The sequence below is a fragment of the Ambystoma mexicanum genome, chromosome 13 (assembly GCF_040938575.1).
Source record: "Ambystoma mexicanum isolate Mex_15411 chromosome 13, UKY_AmexF1_1, whole genome shotgun sequence".
Taxonomy (NCBI): Eukaryota; Metazoa; Chordata; class Amphibia; order Caudata; family Ambystomatidae; genus Ambystoma; species Ambystoma mexicanum.
Window position 1 is genome coordinate 661,981,661 of NC_090938.1, and position 16,611 is coordinate 661,998,271.

General features: G+C 47.9%; 1 protein-coding gene across 2 annotated transcripts in view; it reads left to right on the forward strand.

The window, feature by feature from the left end:
• MRPL45 (mitochondrial ribosomal protein L45) overlaps positions 1-5,251 on the forward strand; it is a 302,735-nt gene extending 297,484 nt beyond the window's left edge. For both annotated transcript variants that reach the window (XM_069634660.1, XM_069634661.1), the window contains one exon: positions 4,725-5,251. In XM_069634660.1, the coding sequence (XP_069490761.1) occupies positions 4,725-4,823 (99 nt within the window). In that variant the 3' untranslated portion in view covers positions 4,824-5,251. The remainder of the gene's footprint in view (positions 1-4,724) is intronic.
• Positions 5,252-16,611: the final 11,360 nt, after the last annotated feature.

Sequence of the window (16,611 nt, forward strand, 5' to 3'; positions counted from 1 at the left end):
TTCACAGGAGGTCTGCCCACTTCAGTGGATGGACATCTCTGTGAGCCACAGCATAGCATAAGGGTTGCAAGTGCTCTTTTGTCACAGCAGTGCGCCATGGAGCCAAGAAGGGCAGTTAGGGCCGTTTAGCTCAGCTGATGCTTCTAGGTAGACTCTGAAGTTCAGTCCCCTTTCCATCGCACTGATTAAATGTCAAGGCAGCAGAAGGAGGTGACCAAGCACTTTTGCACATCACAAAAGCGGCAGTAATTTGGAATCCCAAATTCCGAGCCCCATGTTCACCTTCCACATCGAACATAGCCGATTCAAATTCCAATGAACCCCAGGCCCTTCCCTGAAGGTAGCTGCATCAGTCACCAGGTTAGCAGAGTTTGCATGGCTAGTGCTGTTTTCTCAGTTACATTTGTAAAACCACTCCTTCTCCATTGCAACCTGTGGGCTTTCTCCATTCAGGCCTTGCTAGGGATCAGCTGACGAATTGACCTTCTTTCCCACAGGTTTCCGTTCCCATTTACATGTTCCTTCCATATTGGTCTTGGAGTGCAGGAAAGGACTCCCCATTTGAAAGGGGAGCCAGTTTGGTAACTTTCCTACATTGTCTGTTCCTTGGGTTCCTTCTTGGATAAATACTGCAGCTTCTGACTGTGGAGTGCTATCAGGCAAGGATTCGGCCTGATGTGAGTTCTAAGCCTAAACCTGGACACTACTAAGTTCGGACTCCCTCCAAATCTCATAAACTGCCCTAATGGTTTCCCAATACTGATTTCATTTGAGCCTCCAATCTCAAATATTAACCATCATGCCACAGACACCTGCTTTTACAGATGCAATGTTGAAGTACAATGGCAGTTCAGTTTAATTCTTTCTGCTTTGATGACCTTCACTCCTTGCTGTTACATTAATATTAATATGGATATACTTCACACATTGTCACCTGTAGCTGCTTCAATCGTGTATTACCCACCTCTCCAGTGAAACTTTGTGTTTGATTGCTTAAGGGGATGGGAGAGACTAGGCTTTACAAAGTCATTGAAGACCTTGGAAAACAGATACATCTTCAGGGACTGGAGAAATCCGACTTGGCCTTCCAAATGTTGCAGATGCAGGGGAAGGGCTCAACAGAGCATACATAACTGTGAAGGGCCTCCCACCATAACGTAAAGTTTGATTCATGGTTGCCTTAGCTTGACTTGCGAGTACGATCACATCACGTATGATGGAATAAAGCTCTGGATCTTTGTTCTCCGGTAATATATCCCCATGCCAAGAAAAACATAGTAATCGGGCACAGGACCTTAAACCTCAAGTGCTGTTGCACTGGTAGCAAATACAGTTGTCGGAGGAAAGGTGAGGTGTAGCTCCACAATTAAGTTTCACATTTCCCAGGTCACTTGAAACTACTGCAATGGGTAAATGGTTTTGGTGAGGTTAGTGGCATTCTCATATCCCAGACATTCAAGAATCCCTGCCCTAACTAGGGGAGCCATGTGCATGGTATCCAGGTATTTCTCAAAAGCTGAAGATGGTAATGACAAGAACCGCTTGTACCTCAAACTGTCAGGAGAGTCTGAAGTCTGTGATAGAGCACAGATTATCTATTGAACCAAGGATGGTTTTGGGCCTGGTCTCGTCACCACTCGAAAGTGAAGCAGCCTGATTAGCAGACTTTAAAGACCCAGCCACAATAGCCTTGCTTTCACCGTCATTCAAGGTCAGTCGGTTGGCATGCATTAATTTGCTGCTCCTATAAAAAGCATTCCTGTATTATTAGTGGTGTTATACTACTTTTCTACAACACCCCCATTTAATCGCATCTGTCGCTCATCTACATGCATCTAGAGGTCCTGTTGATCTTGAGTGATGGCTCCCATTACTGAGCACTCAGAGATGTGAAAGGTGAGGCAGAGAAAATCCTTGAGGACACCACATTGTGCAGGGCAGCGGGTGAGAGGAAATGTAACATTGGTTGCGTCAAATGTGACCAGAGCATCATTCACAGCGGTTTATGGTCTTTCCATCGAATATTTTCCCTCGAAGGTAAGTAGCATCTAATTTATTCCAACGAAAAATGTTCCATCAAATTCCCATACATAAACTGCAAAGTGTTTATGCATTGAAACCCTTTAATCAAATAGGGTTTAAATGGAAATTCAATTAAACATAACGTTACAGGGAGCTGTCCAGTGCTGCAATCTATATTTTTAACACTGGACAGCTCCCTGTAAATTGGTTTTGTTTATTGGGGGGGGGGGAGGAGCCCCCCCCAAACACCTACTTTAAAAATGTAACCCTTGTCCAGTGCTGAAGTCTTTGATGCATTTCAGAACTGGACAGCTGCCCGTAACTTTTTTTAATTTATTTTTTTATTATTGAGGGGGGGTCGAAGGGGGTGATAGGGTCCCGACATAGAGAAGGCCCTCTATGCCGAATTTGGTTCGGAAGAGCAGGGTTTTAAGATTCATCCTCCAAAATCAAAGGGTAGTTTTCCGATCTTTGTACAGGTGGAAGGGTATTCCATATGTTCTGGGACATTACTGAGCGAGATTTTGCACCCATCTTTGCTTCCTGAATGTGTGGGCAGTGAAAAGGGATGAGTGAGACCAAAATTGTCTAGAAAGGACATAGCAGTGGATTCTCTGAGAGAGCGAAGTATGTAGTCCCGTATGGGAACTTTGGATCAAGCACATGGTATTGAAAATAACTGGTTGCCTGGCTAACAGCCAGTGAAATGAAGGGAGAAATAGCAAGATGTGGTTGAATTTCCTCAGCTTGAGCAAAAGCCTAGGAGCCACGTTCTAAATACACTGCAACTCATCAATTTGGCTGGGTGTCCAAGATGAAAATGCTATTCCTGAAGTGTAATCGAGATGATAAAAATAACTTGGTACCATAACTCTGTGGGAAAAACTGAAGAAGTAGTAGACCAGTCAGTCTATTTTGATGGAAGAAACAGGATTTTACTAACAAGGAGATTTTTTGTTTTAATGTGAGAGTAGTGTCCTTAATAGTTTCTTACTATTGGCGAAGAACTGGGGCCTAGGCCAACGCCTCTGGCCAAAACATGAAGTTCCAAGAATTAATGTTCGATTTCAACCTCAGTACTTCAGTCATGGTGGCATTGATTTTCAGAGAGTTGCTGTCCATCCATTTTATTGTTGCAGTACGGGATTCTTGTTACTGGCGGCAAGGTTGAGTTCCCATGACAGTTTTACCTAAATGTGGATCTCCTCTGCATAATTCCAAATTATTTATACCCCACCTCCACATTGCCATGGTTCCAGAGAGCTGTTGGTCGAATGCCAATTGGTCCCTTTTACCCACCTTAGAATAAGAGTTACTCTGCTTATCTGCCCCACCTGTGGGATCAAGAGACTGACCCACACTCCATATAGATGCACCTCAGCTGCTCATTCCAGGAGCCGAACCATGTGGAGCGTATTCAGCATAATTTTCTTTCCATATCGAGTGGTCTACAACGCAACCTCTTCCTCTAAATATTGGTATGCAGTGATTTGGGGGTTGCCAAGTGTGCTCAATAGGCTCATTTATTTCATAAAAAGTTATATTTTTGCTCTAAAGAGCTTTCTTCGGGTGGTCCGAATTAGAACTGTTCTGACCTAGACACACTATCATGAAGTGACATTTTTCAATAAGAAGCCAAAACTGATAGACTGCAAACGCAGAGAGGAGAGTAATCTATTGGTGTAGTGGGCATTAGATGAACTCCTCTTTCTCACTCTGACCCTTAGTCATAGTATGAATCATGCAAATGAAAATGGTCAGCAAACTGATTCATGGCTCACATATGCAAGCACAATTTCAATAATGTCTCTCTGAAGCGGAGCCCTTAAGGGCGTTCTTTGGCATCTATGTGCATCCAGATTGAGGAAGAATCCACTCTACTGGGGATACTGGGGATAGGGTTTCCTTCTGAAGCGATGCCCCCGCCCCCTCAACTGTGTTGCTGGAATAGAGGCTTTAAAACATGTTTGACTGTACCTCTGGATAATCTTGGCACCTTGCTTCCTATTCCCACCAGTTGGATGGAAGTGGGTATGGGGTGTAGGATTAAGTCGACTTCTAATAGTCTCCCCTCCTGGCAGATATCGCATTGACCATCCCTACTCTCGTCTTTATATTTCATTGCTTTTGGTATGGACGGAGAAGAAAGGAACTGAAGTATGAAGAGACCACTGTGCACGTTTGAGGAAGGGGCACCTCATGGGCATTGCAGCACATACAAGCATATTTCCACATTGCTTTGACCTTCTGACTTTGTGAAAAGTGTTCCAGTCCCTTTCCTTTCCAGTACAGATCTTTCCATCAGTCTGAAAATGTATTTAGAGTAGTTGCTCAAAAGTCACTGCTCAAAAGTCACTGCAATGAGGACCTTTTTCTTGGTGTTAGATTTGTGCTTGCCTGGTGTGATGATGCACGGACATCATGCTACACACCATCTGTGTTTATTCATGCTGATTTTCTGTTCCTCATGAAGCTTCAAACCTGGTGTCTTTGTGGTGTTGACCCCCTGTGTGCATGGCCGTCTCGTATCAATCTTCCCATGTCTGTTCCACCATTGACCCAGAATCTATTATCTGCAAATCCTTTTTAGGTGCTGGGGCTTGAAGTTTCAGAAATCCAGACTAGAGACCATGTTTTGTAATGAGCCAAGTGGCAACATAGTGTGTGCAATGAACAGTCCTAACTCTCTCGGTTTCTTTCAGACACTGCTCATGCCTGGCCTCAAAATGGAACCCTGGGAGGAACTGGCAGATGTGACGATTCAGGACTCTCCATCTCAACAAACTCAGTGGTACAAATAGCTCTAGTGGCCACAGCTGCGGACCAGTGATCTATGACCTGCGTTCAGTGTCCTTCTGTGCCGGACGAATCCTGTGTCCTGTCATATAAAATAGCCTGACTGCAGGGTTATTGTGGGTTTTCGAATGAATACTCTGTCTTGATCTTGGAAATACCTAATAATGTACTCCTTTCAGTGGACTGCAATCATTAAGATGTGCAAGACCTTGGTAGGAGAACTCCCTTTACGTTGATGCAGCAGAATCTTCCCATCTCTAGTTTACCAAGAACTTGCTGTGACCTGCTGTTTGGGTGGAGACTTGTCTGGACATCCACACCTTAAGGACCTTATTGTATGATGTTGGTTCCTGACCACCGGCCCCTATCTCTTGTATATGCCGTCTGTCCACAAATGGGATTTCTCTGCTTGCAATAAAGAATTTATATTGCAGATTTTTGTCTTTTCTTTGCATGACAAAGCATTTCTTCGTACCACCTGCCATGATTTTCCTTTTGGTCCCCTCAGACCAGTTTCCACCCCTGCACTCCGTTACCAGGGATGAACACACACAAATGAAACTTCACGGACACACACATACTATCACTTAGGAATAGCCACACGTTTCAGCTTCCAGACTGCTTGACAAACCTGAAGGAAACCTTACCCATATTGCAGACAAGGTATTACTTTAGAACAAGTCTTCTGATGAAATCTTAACTAGGTAAACCAGAAGCAGTGGTAGATCCAATGTTGACCATTGAGTGCTGGTGTCCATGCGAAGACTGGATCAATGGCTTTTCCTTTCTGATGAAGAGATGAATTGTAAACAGCTGTTTTTGTAAGAAGTAGAAACAAGAGTTTAACATCTGCAACATAAACACAGAGACTGGGGGCTGTTTTCCAGGAGATTAAACATCTGACATATTGTCCATCTCTGTTGCGCGGAAATTATTTGGAGGCTGTGCTCCTGTCTAAAGAGCAAGTCAAATGCCTGGTCTCTGGTGGTATTGTGAGGTGCATCAGGACTTTCATCACCATATCTAAAACGAGAAAGAGTCAGCATTTGGAACAGGCAAAAATATAAAAAATAAAGGTTTCGTTAGAGTTCAAGCCACTTCAGAAAAATAGATGAATGCATAGCTAAAAAAAAAAATGGTCAGTATAACCTGAAGTGTTGCTTGCTACAACAACCAATTTGCACTGATTGGGAACAGGAGAAACTATACTGCAATATGGAAGGGGCACACAAGCTGATGGGAGCATTGCACTGGCATCCATATTAGAAAGGACATCAGTAGCAACTCTTACGAAATCAATAGTCCAGTCGAATATAACCAAAGCAGTTGGAAACGTCAATCGATGTAGAATTGAGTAAGTGGTGCAACCGATTGCATGTCTGCAGATGCATACTCTTTGTGAACATGATGGATTGGGGAATCCCTGTATGTGAGCAGTTAACGACCCTGGAACCAGTGTTCCACATGGGTTCCTGTGCCTTCTACAGATAGCATGCTGTTAATTTGCAGAGATCAGCAATGGCAGCCCCATGGTGCATTCATTACAGCAGATTGTGCCTGGCTTCTGCAGGCACAGAATATCCAGGTAAAATCTGCTGAAATAACCTAATTGTATCGGATCTGCATAGGTGTTATGCACAATAGAGGCAAACTTGTGCCAGTGTGGGTTTGCAGCTGGGGTTCAAATTCTTCCGAACAAACTGAATCAAACGAGTACAATCTGAAGAGATACAATCCAACATAGCAGGGCTTGCATGTGGGCTCCTCAAGGATCTGCTTTGTTGGTCTTACTGACAGATGGAAAATAGGTTTCCAGTAGCGCAACCCATGATTTGTATAGACTGCAGTTCCAACTGGATGCATGAGACACTCGTGTTCATCTCATACTGGGAACACTAAGCCCCAAAACAGTTTTACTGCTTGGCACCTGTTCGCAAACCGATAAGGGAGAGTTGTCTGAACCTGTGCTCCTTCGAAGACGGAGCCCACTTATCCCTTGCTATCAGTTGGCCCCTCTAGCTGGCTGGGTGACGCCCATTTAACCCACACCATGAATAAGAAATCTGGCCATCCTTTTCAACTTGGAGCTTAACTTTATGCCACCGTTCAGCGCAGTGGTTGAGTGCGACTATCAAATTCACGTAAGGTCTCCCCCTCTGAAATCCAAACACCACATTGCACTTATGGGATCCATATGTGTATGTATCAAAGATGGACTTTTGCAATGTGGTCTACTTCAGTTTTTCCAAACTCTGTTCAAAACTGTAAAGACTCCAGAACAAGGCAACTAGAGCATGCCTTAAGCTCAGAAAATAAGATCACATCTCCCCAATTTAAAAGATTTCAACTGTCTCCAAGTGGATCAAAAAATATAATTGAAAACCATATGCACACTGAACAAGTTCTTCACAGCTTGAATCGCAGAGGAACATGGGCAATCCAGCTGGCTGGATTTCGGCTTCTGTGTTCAACTCATGTAAACCTGACGATACTAAAAATAGAGGAAGTTCATTAGGTCTGTTTTTGGCAAAATTCTGGGACGATGTTTCTGAAAGTCGTAGAGAATTGGCAAAATGTAACACAATACCTCAAGACATTCCTGTTAACACAAGCTTTCGGCTGACAAGGCAGAGCAAAATAACACCCTCCCACCCAGGACATGACCGCCTTTATGCATCCATTCCTTAAGCTCTTTGGGCATGTCAATACCCTTTATACTATATAAACCTAATTTATTTCATTGACATTTCTGTTCAGCGCTGGCTCTACCAAAAGGTTCTCGATTCTCAAAGTGCCTTACAAGATTAAAAGGTTGAAAAGGTGGGAAGTGAAACTGAAGTTACAAAATAATTTCAGGATAGGAAGATTAGGATACAAAAGTGGTATCATCAGAGGTGGAGTGGCAGGATTATGTGTGGGGTAACAGGATTGTTTTGAGGCTGTGTCTGAAAGTGGTGATGGAGAGTACAGTGTGGATGTGAGGAGGTGGGGTGTTAAGGCTCTGGGTACGTACTGGATAAATGCTTGTTTTTGTATCCATGTTAGCCTGCAGAGTGGAATTAGTAGGATATGCTAATTTGCTTGTCTGGTGTTTGTGTGGGTTGATGGGTTTGAGTTTGCCATGAGGTAAGGTGGGGTTTTGTGGTGGATGGCTTTGAAGGCAATTCATTGGAGCATGGAGAGCCAATGTAGTCGGGCAAGAGCTGAGGTGACGTGTGCATTTTTGGGTAGGTGGAGGATGATTCTGGCTGATGCGTTTTATATGGCTTGTGTTGGGGCACTGGAGCTGTCTGGGAGTCCATTGAGAGCATTGCCTTAGTCCAGCTTGGATAGAACCAGTGCTTGGGCTGCATTGCTGAATTAGTCGGGCGGGGGGAAAGGATGTGTCTGATCTATTTTTTTTTTTTTTTAGGAGGTGTAGATGTAGATGTAGGTTGTATTTTTTGGTAACAGAAGCTATGTGATTTGTGAAGGAGGTCGATGGTGAAGCCAACTGATTAAACAGGTTTTGAGAGGGATATGAGTGGTTTGTCTTTGGTGAGTTCTTTGATTCCCGGGGTGTGTTTGGATTTGTGTCTAGGGGCGGGGGCAGACGAGGAGGTATTCTATTTTGGAAGGGTTGACCTTGAGGAGGTAGTGGTTGGCCGTCCAGTTGGTAATAGAGGAGATGCATCTTTTGAAGGTGTGGAGTTTTGAGGGGGAATTAGATTTGGAAGTATATGTGCAGTCGTCTGCGTATTGGTGGAAAATGGGAGTTGTTAGTTGAGGGTCCGACCAAGGAATTCGACATATAGTGGCAGAGGAGTGGAGATGGAGAGTAGCCTTGCGGTATGTCCTTTCTTGACCGGGATGGGGTCGTATTGAAAAGGGGACATGGAGACAGTGTCCTGTAGGAAGGATGTGAAACTGTTAAGATTGGTGCCCGAGCGTTTCATCCTGTGGGCTACGAGGTCGAGTGGAATGGTGTGGTCAATGGTGTCGAATGCTGTAGAAAGTCGAGGAGTAACAGTAGTGCTGTGTGTCTTTTGTCAGTGATGTGGAGGTCATCGAGGATATGTACTGTAGCAGTCTCGTTGCTGTGTCCAAATCGAATGCCAGATTGGAATGGGTTGAGTAGGTTATTTGTTTTTGTGTTACTGCAGTTGGGTAGTGGCAATGTGTCCCATGATTCTGGTGAGGTATGGCAGGTTAGTGTTGAGTCGGTACTTTTTGGCGAATGTGGGGTCAAGCGATGGCTTGTAGAGGAGGGGCGTGAGTTGTCGTGTTTTTTTTTTTTTTAAACTTTGGTTTTATTAGCATTTTGCAAAAATAGAAACAGAGAACGGGGCCTAATTAAAGCCCCCATCCCCTCCCCTACATAAGCCACCCTCCCTCCCCCTCTCCGAGACCGATCCAAACTCTTTACAACAGTAAAGAGACCAAACTTTCACATCTTCTCCTGGGTTTTTGAAGCGCCGCAACATATGACCCATTCAGTTACTGGCTTGAAGCTGATATCGCCCCAGGTCGAGGGGACCCCTCATTTGGGTATTGTCCTTCGTAACGGTGGTCACACCCTGTCCATCCGGGGGCACGATTTCGGAGCTAGTGGACATCCCATCCCCATGTCTGCTGGACCCCATACCATTCCACGAGGAATGAGCATGAGTCCTTGTTCACCAAGGCAGTCAGTTTGTCCATCAGGAACATGTTCTTAAGTTTTTTGGTCCAGTCTTCTTTGGAAGGTGTTTCCGGGCTCTTCCACCTCTGGGCTAGGGCCACTCTGCCTTCTCTCAACATAGTTTCCCACATCCTTGGGTACCGATGTATTTCCGCTTCCTCCGGGGGGGAGGCCCAACAACATGGTCAGCGGGTTGAGGGGCAGAGGGTCTTCCGTGACCTCGGCTATCCAATCTCTCACCGATTCCCAATAGGTCTGTACCTTCGGGCATAGCCACCACATGTGACCTCTAGTTCCTCTCTGACCACAGCCCCTCGGGCATTCGGGTGATACCCCAGAGAACATTTTCGAGAGTTTAGCCGGGTCCCTGTGCCACCCCTGCAGGATTTTAAAGTTGTGTTCCATATCCGAGGTGAAAAGATTGCCATGAAACGATATCCTGAATATGCGAGCCCAGGCGTCCTCTGATATCTCCTCCCCCGCCAGATCGTTCCAAAAAACACAGAAACCTCGCCTAGCCTGGAGGTCATGGGTGTTCAGGATAGTGTACAAACTGGAGACCGCACCCTTTCTAGAAGTTGCTGAGTTGAGGAATTTCTCGAAGGGAGTTAGTTGTCTCCGCAGGTTAGGGCCCCAAGCAGGGTCATTGAGGATGCCCTTGAGACGGAGGTATTCGGAAATGGATAGGGTCCCACCTCCCAGTCCCTCCCAGAGGTCCTCAAAACTCAAGAATTCGCCTTCCCTGAACGGCTGGCCCGCCCATTCCAGTCCCGCATCAGACCAACTCTGGGAATGTCTAAACCCTCTGCTGCCCACTTTCAGGAAGGGCCCCCACAGGGAGGACAAGGGGGACGGCCACAAGGAAAGGTGTGCTGTCCGGGGACATTCCCTCCAAATGTCCCAGAGGACACCCAGGGTCGGGTGGGACAGTACTTGTTTCGGGATAGACTTGCGAGGGGCCCACAAGAGGTCGCAGACTTTTAGGGGGTGGACGTCCATGTCCTCTAGGTATGACCAATATGTCCGCAAGCCTTCCTTCATGTGTTCTAGGAGGACCCGCAGTTGTGCTGCGTGGTAATACAATTGAAAATCTGGGAACCCGAAATCCCCCTCCTCTCTCGGGAGCGTCAAGGTGGCCCTGCCAATCCGCAGAGTTTTCCCCTGCCATATGAAGTCCCGGACCCCCTTGTGTAGATCTATAAATGTTTGAGCGGGTACCTGGGTAGGGAGGGCTGTGAAGAGGTATAAGAGCCAAGGCACTATGTTCATTTTGACTGCCGTCAACCGACCGTACCATGAGAGGATCATTCCTCCCCATCTCCTCAAGTCAGAGGCGATCTTGGTTAACATGGGCTCGTAGTTGGAAGACCCTAGTTTTGTTAAGTCCCTAGTGAGGAGAACCCCCAGGTACTTTATGGTGTTCTTACCCACCGCTATCCCATAAAACCTAGTCTGGGCGGGGGGGGGGTTCAGTGCAGGGTCCGCCAGGCACATCGGGAGGAGGACAGATTTGGTGGTGTTTATTTTCAGGCCCGAGAATCTCCCGAAGGAGCTAACCAGGGACAAGAGGGGAGGGATTGAAGCGCCCGGGTCCGCTAGGTATGCTAGGATATCATCCGCAAACAGGGACAGCTTGAATTCCACCTCTCCCCTTCTAATACCCCCGATGTCTGGGTGGGACCTAATCGCTATGTCCAAAGCCTCCATCGTGAGGATATACACAAGGGGGGAAAGAGGGCAGCCCTGTCTAGTCCCTCGGGTAAGAGGGAAGGATTCCGACAGCACTCTGTTCACCTGGACCCTAGCAGTGGGGGCTCTATAGAGGGCGGCAACCCAGCTCAGGATGTGCATCCCAAAGCCCATTCGTTGGAGGAGGAGGGTCATGTATCTCCATTCTACTCTTTCGAACGCTTTTTCCGAGTCCAGGGACAGGATGCATGCCTCGAGATTTGAGTTTTGGGCGAAGTGAATCAAGGCTATTGTTTTGCGGATATTATCCGATCCCTGTCTGCCCCTAATGAAACCCACCTGGTCCCCGTGGACTAGCTTCTGCATTATCCCCTCCATCCGCCTACCCACCACCTTGGCCAAGATTTTGACTTCGATGTTAAGCAATGATATGGGACGGTAGGACGAGCACTCCCTCGGGTCTTTACCTTCCTTGGGAAGGACCACTATAATGGCTCCCATCATGGAGTCGGGGAGAGTACCCCCCCCCCCCCAATACTGAGTTGAAAACTTTTGCCAAGTATGGCGACAGGGTGGATCGGAACCTCTTATAGAAATACACCGAGAAGCCATCTTCCCCCGGGGAAGTCCCCACCTTCATCCCGCTGATCGCCTTCTCCACCTCCTCCTCGGTCACCCCGCCCTCCAGCCCCTATGCCTGGTCCCGTGAGAGGGAGGGTATCTGTATGGAGTCGAGGAACTCCTCGATATGGGCATCGCCGCCGTCATATTCGGAGGCATATAGTGTCTCATAGTATTTACGGAAGGCTTTGTTCATGTGGGGGATGCTATAGCCCAATGTACCCTAGCTGTCCCTCACTCCCTTCACCATTCTGCTCCTCTGGACCTCCCTCAATTTCCAGGCCAGGATCCTATCCGCTCTGTCCCCCTTCTCATAGTATTTCTGTTTGACCATTTGGAGGTTTTTCTCCGTTTTATGGAGGAGTAGGTCTTTCAATTGGAACCTGTAGTCCTCCAGGGAGGCCACGCGGTCTCGCTCTAGGGTCTGGGCCGGGGAGCCCCTCGGTTGGAGGCGCGCTATTTTTTCCCATAGTGTCCTCTCCTGGGTCTCCCTTTCCCTCTTCTGTCGGGAACCAATTTTTATGAGCGCCCCTCTTAGTGTCGCCTTGAAGGCGTCCCAGAGAGTATGTGTGCCCACCTCCCCGTTGTCGTTGAGCTCGAAGAACTCTGTGATGGCCTCCAGAATAGACTGGGCATGGACCTCGTCTCTCAATATGGGGTTGTTACATCTCCTGCGTCCCCTCCTTTCTCTGCACCAGTCCCCCGCCAGTGTGACCCTAACCAAGTTGTGGTCCGACCATGGGACGGGGTCTATTCTGTAACCCGCTATGTGTGGTCGGAGTACCTCGGCCGCAAGGATATAATCTATTCTGGAGAAGGCTTTATGGGTGGAGGAGTAGTATGAGAAAGCGGGGATCCCCACTCGGGGGAGGGGGATGGTTAGCGTGTCCACCAAGTTCAGGTCGTCGTTCACCCTTTGGAAGCAGCGTGACGTGGCGTCACCTGCTGGTCTGGGATTTGGTGCACCCACCCGCTGATAAATGCTTGTTTTTGTATCCATGTTAGCCTGCAGAGTGGAATTAGTAGAATATGCTAATTTGCTTGTCTGGTGTTTGTGTGGGTTGATGGGTTTGAGTTTGCCATGAGGTAAAGGCCCGGCTCGAGCAGGAACTCTGCAATCAGGCAGCCATTGCCTGTGCGCCCCCTGGTGGCCTCTCCCGAGTTGTCCTGTTTTGAGTGCAGAGTGGATAGTGCTATGTGAGACAGAAGAGTTGATGTTTGAGCCAGTGGGAATCGGGTGTGGTGATGCAATTGGATGTTTCTTGAGGTGGGTACGCACCATCTAGGAAGTGTGCAGGGTTTGTTTTGGCACTAAGGGTAATGCGTGTCTAGTGACAGGATGGAAGGTGTTCAGTGTGTTGGTACGTTGGGAGCGGGAGACCAGAGTGGAGGGTTTGTCTGTTTATTTTGGAGTTCAAGTAGTACATAAGAGAGTTGCATACTGGTGTGTATGGTGGTGGGGAGAGGGATTTAACAATTTTCAATAGTTTCTGTGTGTGATTGGTGGTAAACTGAGTTCTTGGAGGTAATGGGTGGCTTTGGCATTGAGTTTGGCTGGTTTGTGTTTGTTGCAGTAGTGTTTGAGTGGTGTTCTGGTGGCCAGGCATGGGTTATTTTGCCCATCTGTGTAGGCAGCTGGCTTCCTGCTTGATTGAGAGGAGGGAACTGCTGAACCATGGTTAATTGTGGTGGCTGTGGGTGTTTTGGGAAGGGCAATTTTATTGAGTTCTTGTGTTGTGATGGTGTAATTGTTGGGGACGATGGAGGGATGTGTGTTTGGAGAGGTGAGTGGTATGATTGACTGAGTGTGAAGGGGATTGCAAAGTGGTGCAACCATGACTCCAAGATTAGATTTTCCATTGGGACTTGATTTTGCTTGAAATCAAAAGGTCCAGGGTGTTGCTAGCTGTGTGTGTGTGTGTGTGTGTGTGTGTGTGTGTGTGTGTGTGTGGGGGGGGGGGGGAGGGGGGGCTTTAAGGTTATGAGTTGTGTGCGATTATATGGGATGTGTGGATTGAGGATATTCTGTAGCATGGAGTTTCCCTCTGGACCTATCAGGTTTGAACTCCAATGTAGATATTGATGTGCTTGTTAGTTGTGAAGTCAGTGTGGAAGTTGGGATTGTGTGTTGGGGGTGAGTGCAATGGAGCGGAGCAAGTGAGGGAGAGAGCTTCAAAGGTTGTGTATCGGGGTGTGGGATTGCTAATTGTGAGTGAATGTTAATTTCTGATGCTTGTGCATCTGCTTAGAATCACATGCTGTGCATATAGTCTGACATCTAGTGGGAATGGGGGAGTATTGCGTCTTTTTTTTTTTTTCCGAAGATCGAAAAGGGATGTCAACATGGCCGTTAGTTCATATTGCTGTTTTCTGTTTATCGTTAATGCCACTGTTTGCAGGTGGTTCGTTTGCCCTTGACGACTTCTCGCCGGCTGTTGATGCTTGGTCCGGTCTGCCGGCGCTCCATTCTGGGCTGCTGTGCTATTGATGACCGTGTGGCCTTAGCCTCCGGCCCGGCATTAACAGTAGGGAGAGTGGGGCCCTGTTTGTTCTTTCTCTTTTGAAAATGCCTTTCTTTTACCCCTGGCTCCCCCTTCCCTCTGCTATGGAGAGGACTCCTATTAAGATTTGCCCATCTTGCAATGGCAAATTTCCCTGGAAGGACACCCATTGCCGATGCAATAGGTATCTCCCTCGGGACCACGATAAGCGCTTGTGTAAAGCCTGTAAACTCTTTCGGCCCAAGATCCTGAAAGAAAGGCGTACGAAACGGTGGTCGGCCTATGCTGTACAGGCAGTGTCACTCCCCCACTGGCGCCGTCACATCAGATGAGTAATCCGTCGACAGCCACGGCTCCGATTTGGAGGCCGTTGACATTACTATGGAGCCTTTGCGCTCCCATGTGCCCGTCCCTGGCCCAGACAGGCATGCTGCCGGCAGTGCTATGCGGAAGTCACCCCAGTGGCAGGGACAATCACACACCACATGCTTCAAAGCACACAAACCCCATACTATCCTCGGCAGACACGTCGGGGCAAGTTTCAACGCCTGCAGGCCCGTTGAAGTCTTAGACTGGGCCTTCCAAACCTCGCGTTTCAGCATCCTCTGTGCAGCTGCATTCGTGGCCTACGCACAGGATGTAACCTACTTTTGTAAAGGGAGCTCCCTCAAAACTTTCCACTTCCGACCCAGTCCCGTCCAAAGGCGCATTAGCGCAGAAAGACGCAGTTGCGCGGACTACCACGGTGGCGCCAAAAGTTGCATGGAAATGTATCCATTCAGCAAAAACACTCAAAATTTCCGGAGAAACTTTCTAAAGCTGATTTGCCTATTTTGGACCCTCCTCACCTGAGGGGCCTCCCCTCCTCTTTCTAAGGTCCTACTTCATGGATCTGCTCCTCCTACACGGCCCTCTCCACCTCCTGACTCCTCAGTATGGAACAGGGATGGGTTTGAGGACATTTTAAAGAGATATAGGGTTGTGGGTCTGTGCTCCATCCCTACTAAGTCCCAGAGGCTTCACTCTTGCGGTGCCAGTTTATCCACCTCAGAGGAATCCCATCAAGACCCCCCGAGTCGACGTCTTTGGGGATGACTCTGATGATCATAGTCAGGATGCTGCCTGTGCCCAGGGCCATGGCCAGGATTACTTGTATCCTAATTACCAGGACCCAGACTGGAACCCGGTGGTTGACCGTGGCACACCGCGCCACATGATGCCTACACTGGCAACATCTTTCTGGATCCGCCTCCCAGCCTAGAGACTTGTCGCCTATAGATGACCAGATGATGTTAAACGCCCTCCTGAAGAAGGCTGCGGACCATTTCAAAATTATCACACACAATGCCGTCCCTGATTTGGACTTTGTGGAAGATATTCTTAAGGAAAAGGCCCCGGTCAGCCAAACCATCCCCTTACTAAACTCCATCGAGTGTTTGGCTCCTTCGTTACTCACCTATGCAGTAAACCCCTGTGTGGGGAAATAAAAAATTCGCCCGGCTCCTTCAAACCCGCTCTACATCAGGGGCCACGCTATCCCGGACTCCTGGAATCGCCTCCTGGCAAGGACTGCAAGAAGTTGTATGCCTTGGGCAAGCGTGTTACCACCTCTGTGGCGTTTCGCATCAGGATTGCCAACAATACCATGCTCCTTACGAGCTATAGTGACATTAAATTAGGCCTTGTTCAGGATGGCCTTCAAGATGTCCCGGAATCTACTTGCACCTGCCTGTTAGCGCTGGTCGCAGAGGGTAGACAAGTCACCCAGAATATCACCAAGAATACTCTGCTGAAAATGTAGGGCATTCTTGCCCAGGGAACCCTGCTAAAACGCCATGCCTGGTTGAAAACCCTCAGGGTGAAGCCAGAGACTCAGGCTTCCTTGATCAGCAAGCCACTGGAGGAGACCAACCTCTTCAGAAAGCGGTTGATGAAGCCGTCGAGACAGCATAAAAGGATCACAAGACCCTTGAGTCGCTCAGTAGGATCTCGGCTAAGCCCGTTGCCCAACTCGTCAACTCCAACTCTGGTCGGTCCATTCGTGGGCAGTCCTCCTCACGCTCTGCCGATGCACAATATAGCTCGGGAGGATCCAACTGGGCTTCCGGACAGGGCTCCTCTGGCAACTTCGAATCCCAACAGAGAGCTTTTTGTCCGGGGAAGGGTAGGGGCAAACACTCTGCTTCCGGATGCTTCCTGGCTTCCTCCTACAAGTGGCTCATCAGTCACTTGGAGGAGGGACATCTTGCATCATTTGCCCATGCCTGGGATGGGATGGCATCCGATCAGTGGGTACTAAAGACTGTCGCCCACAGGTACTGC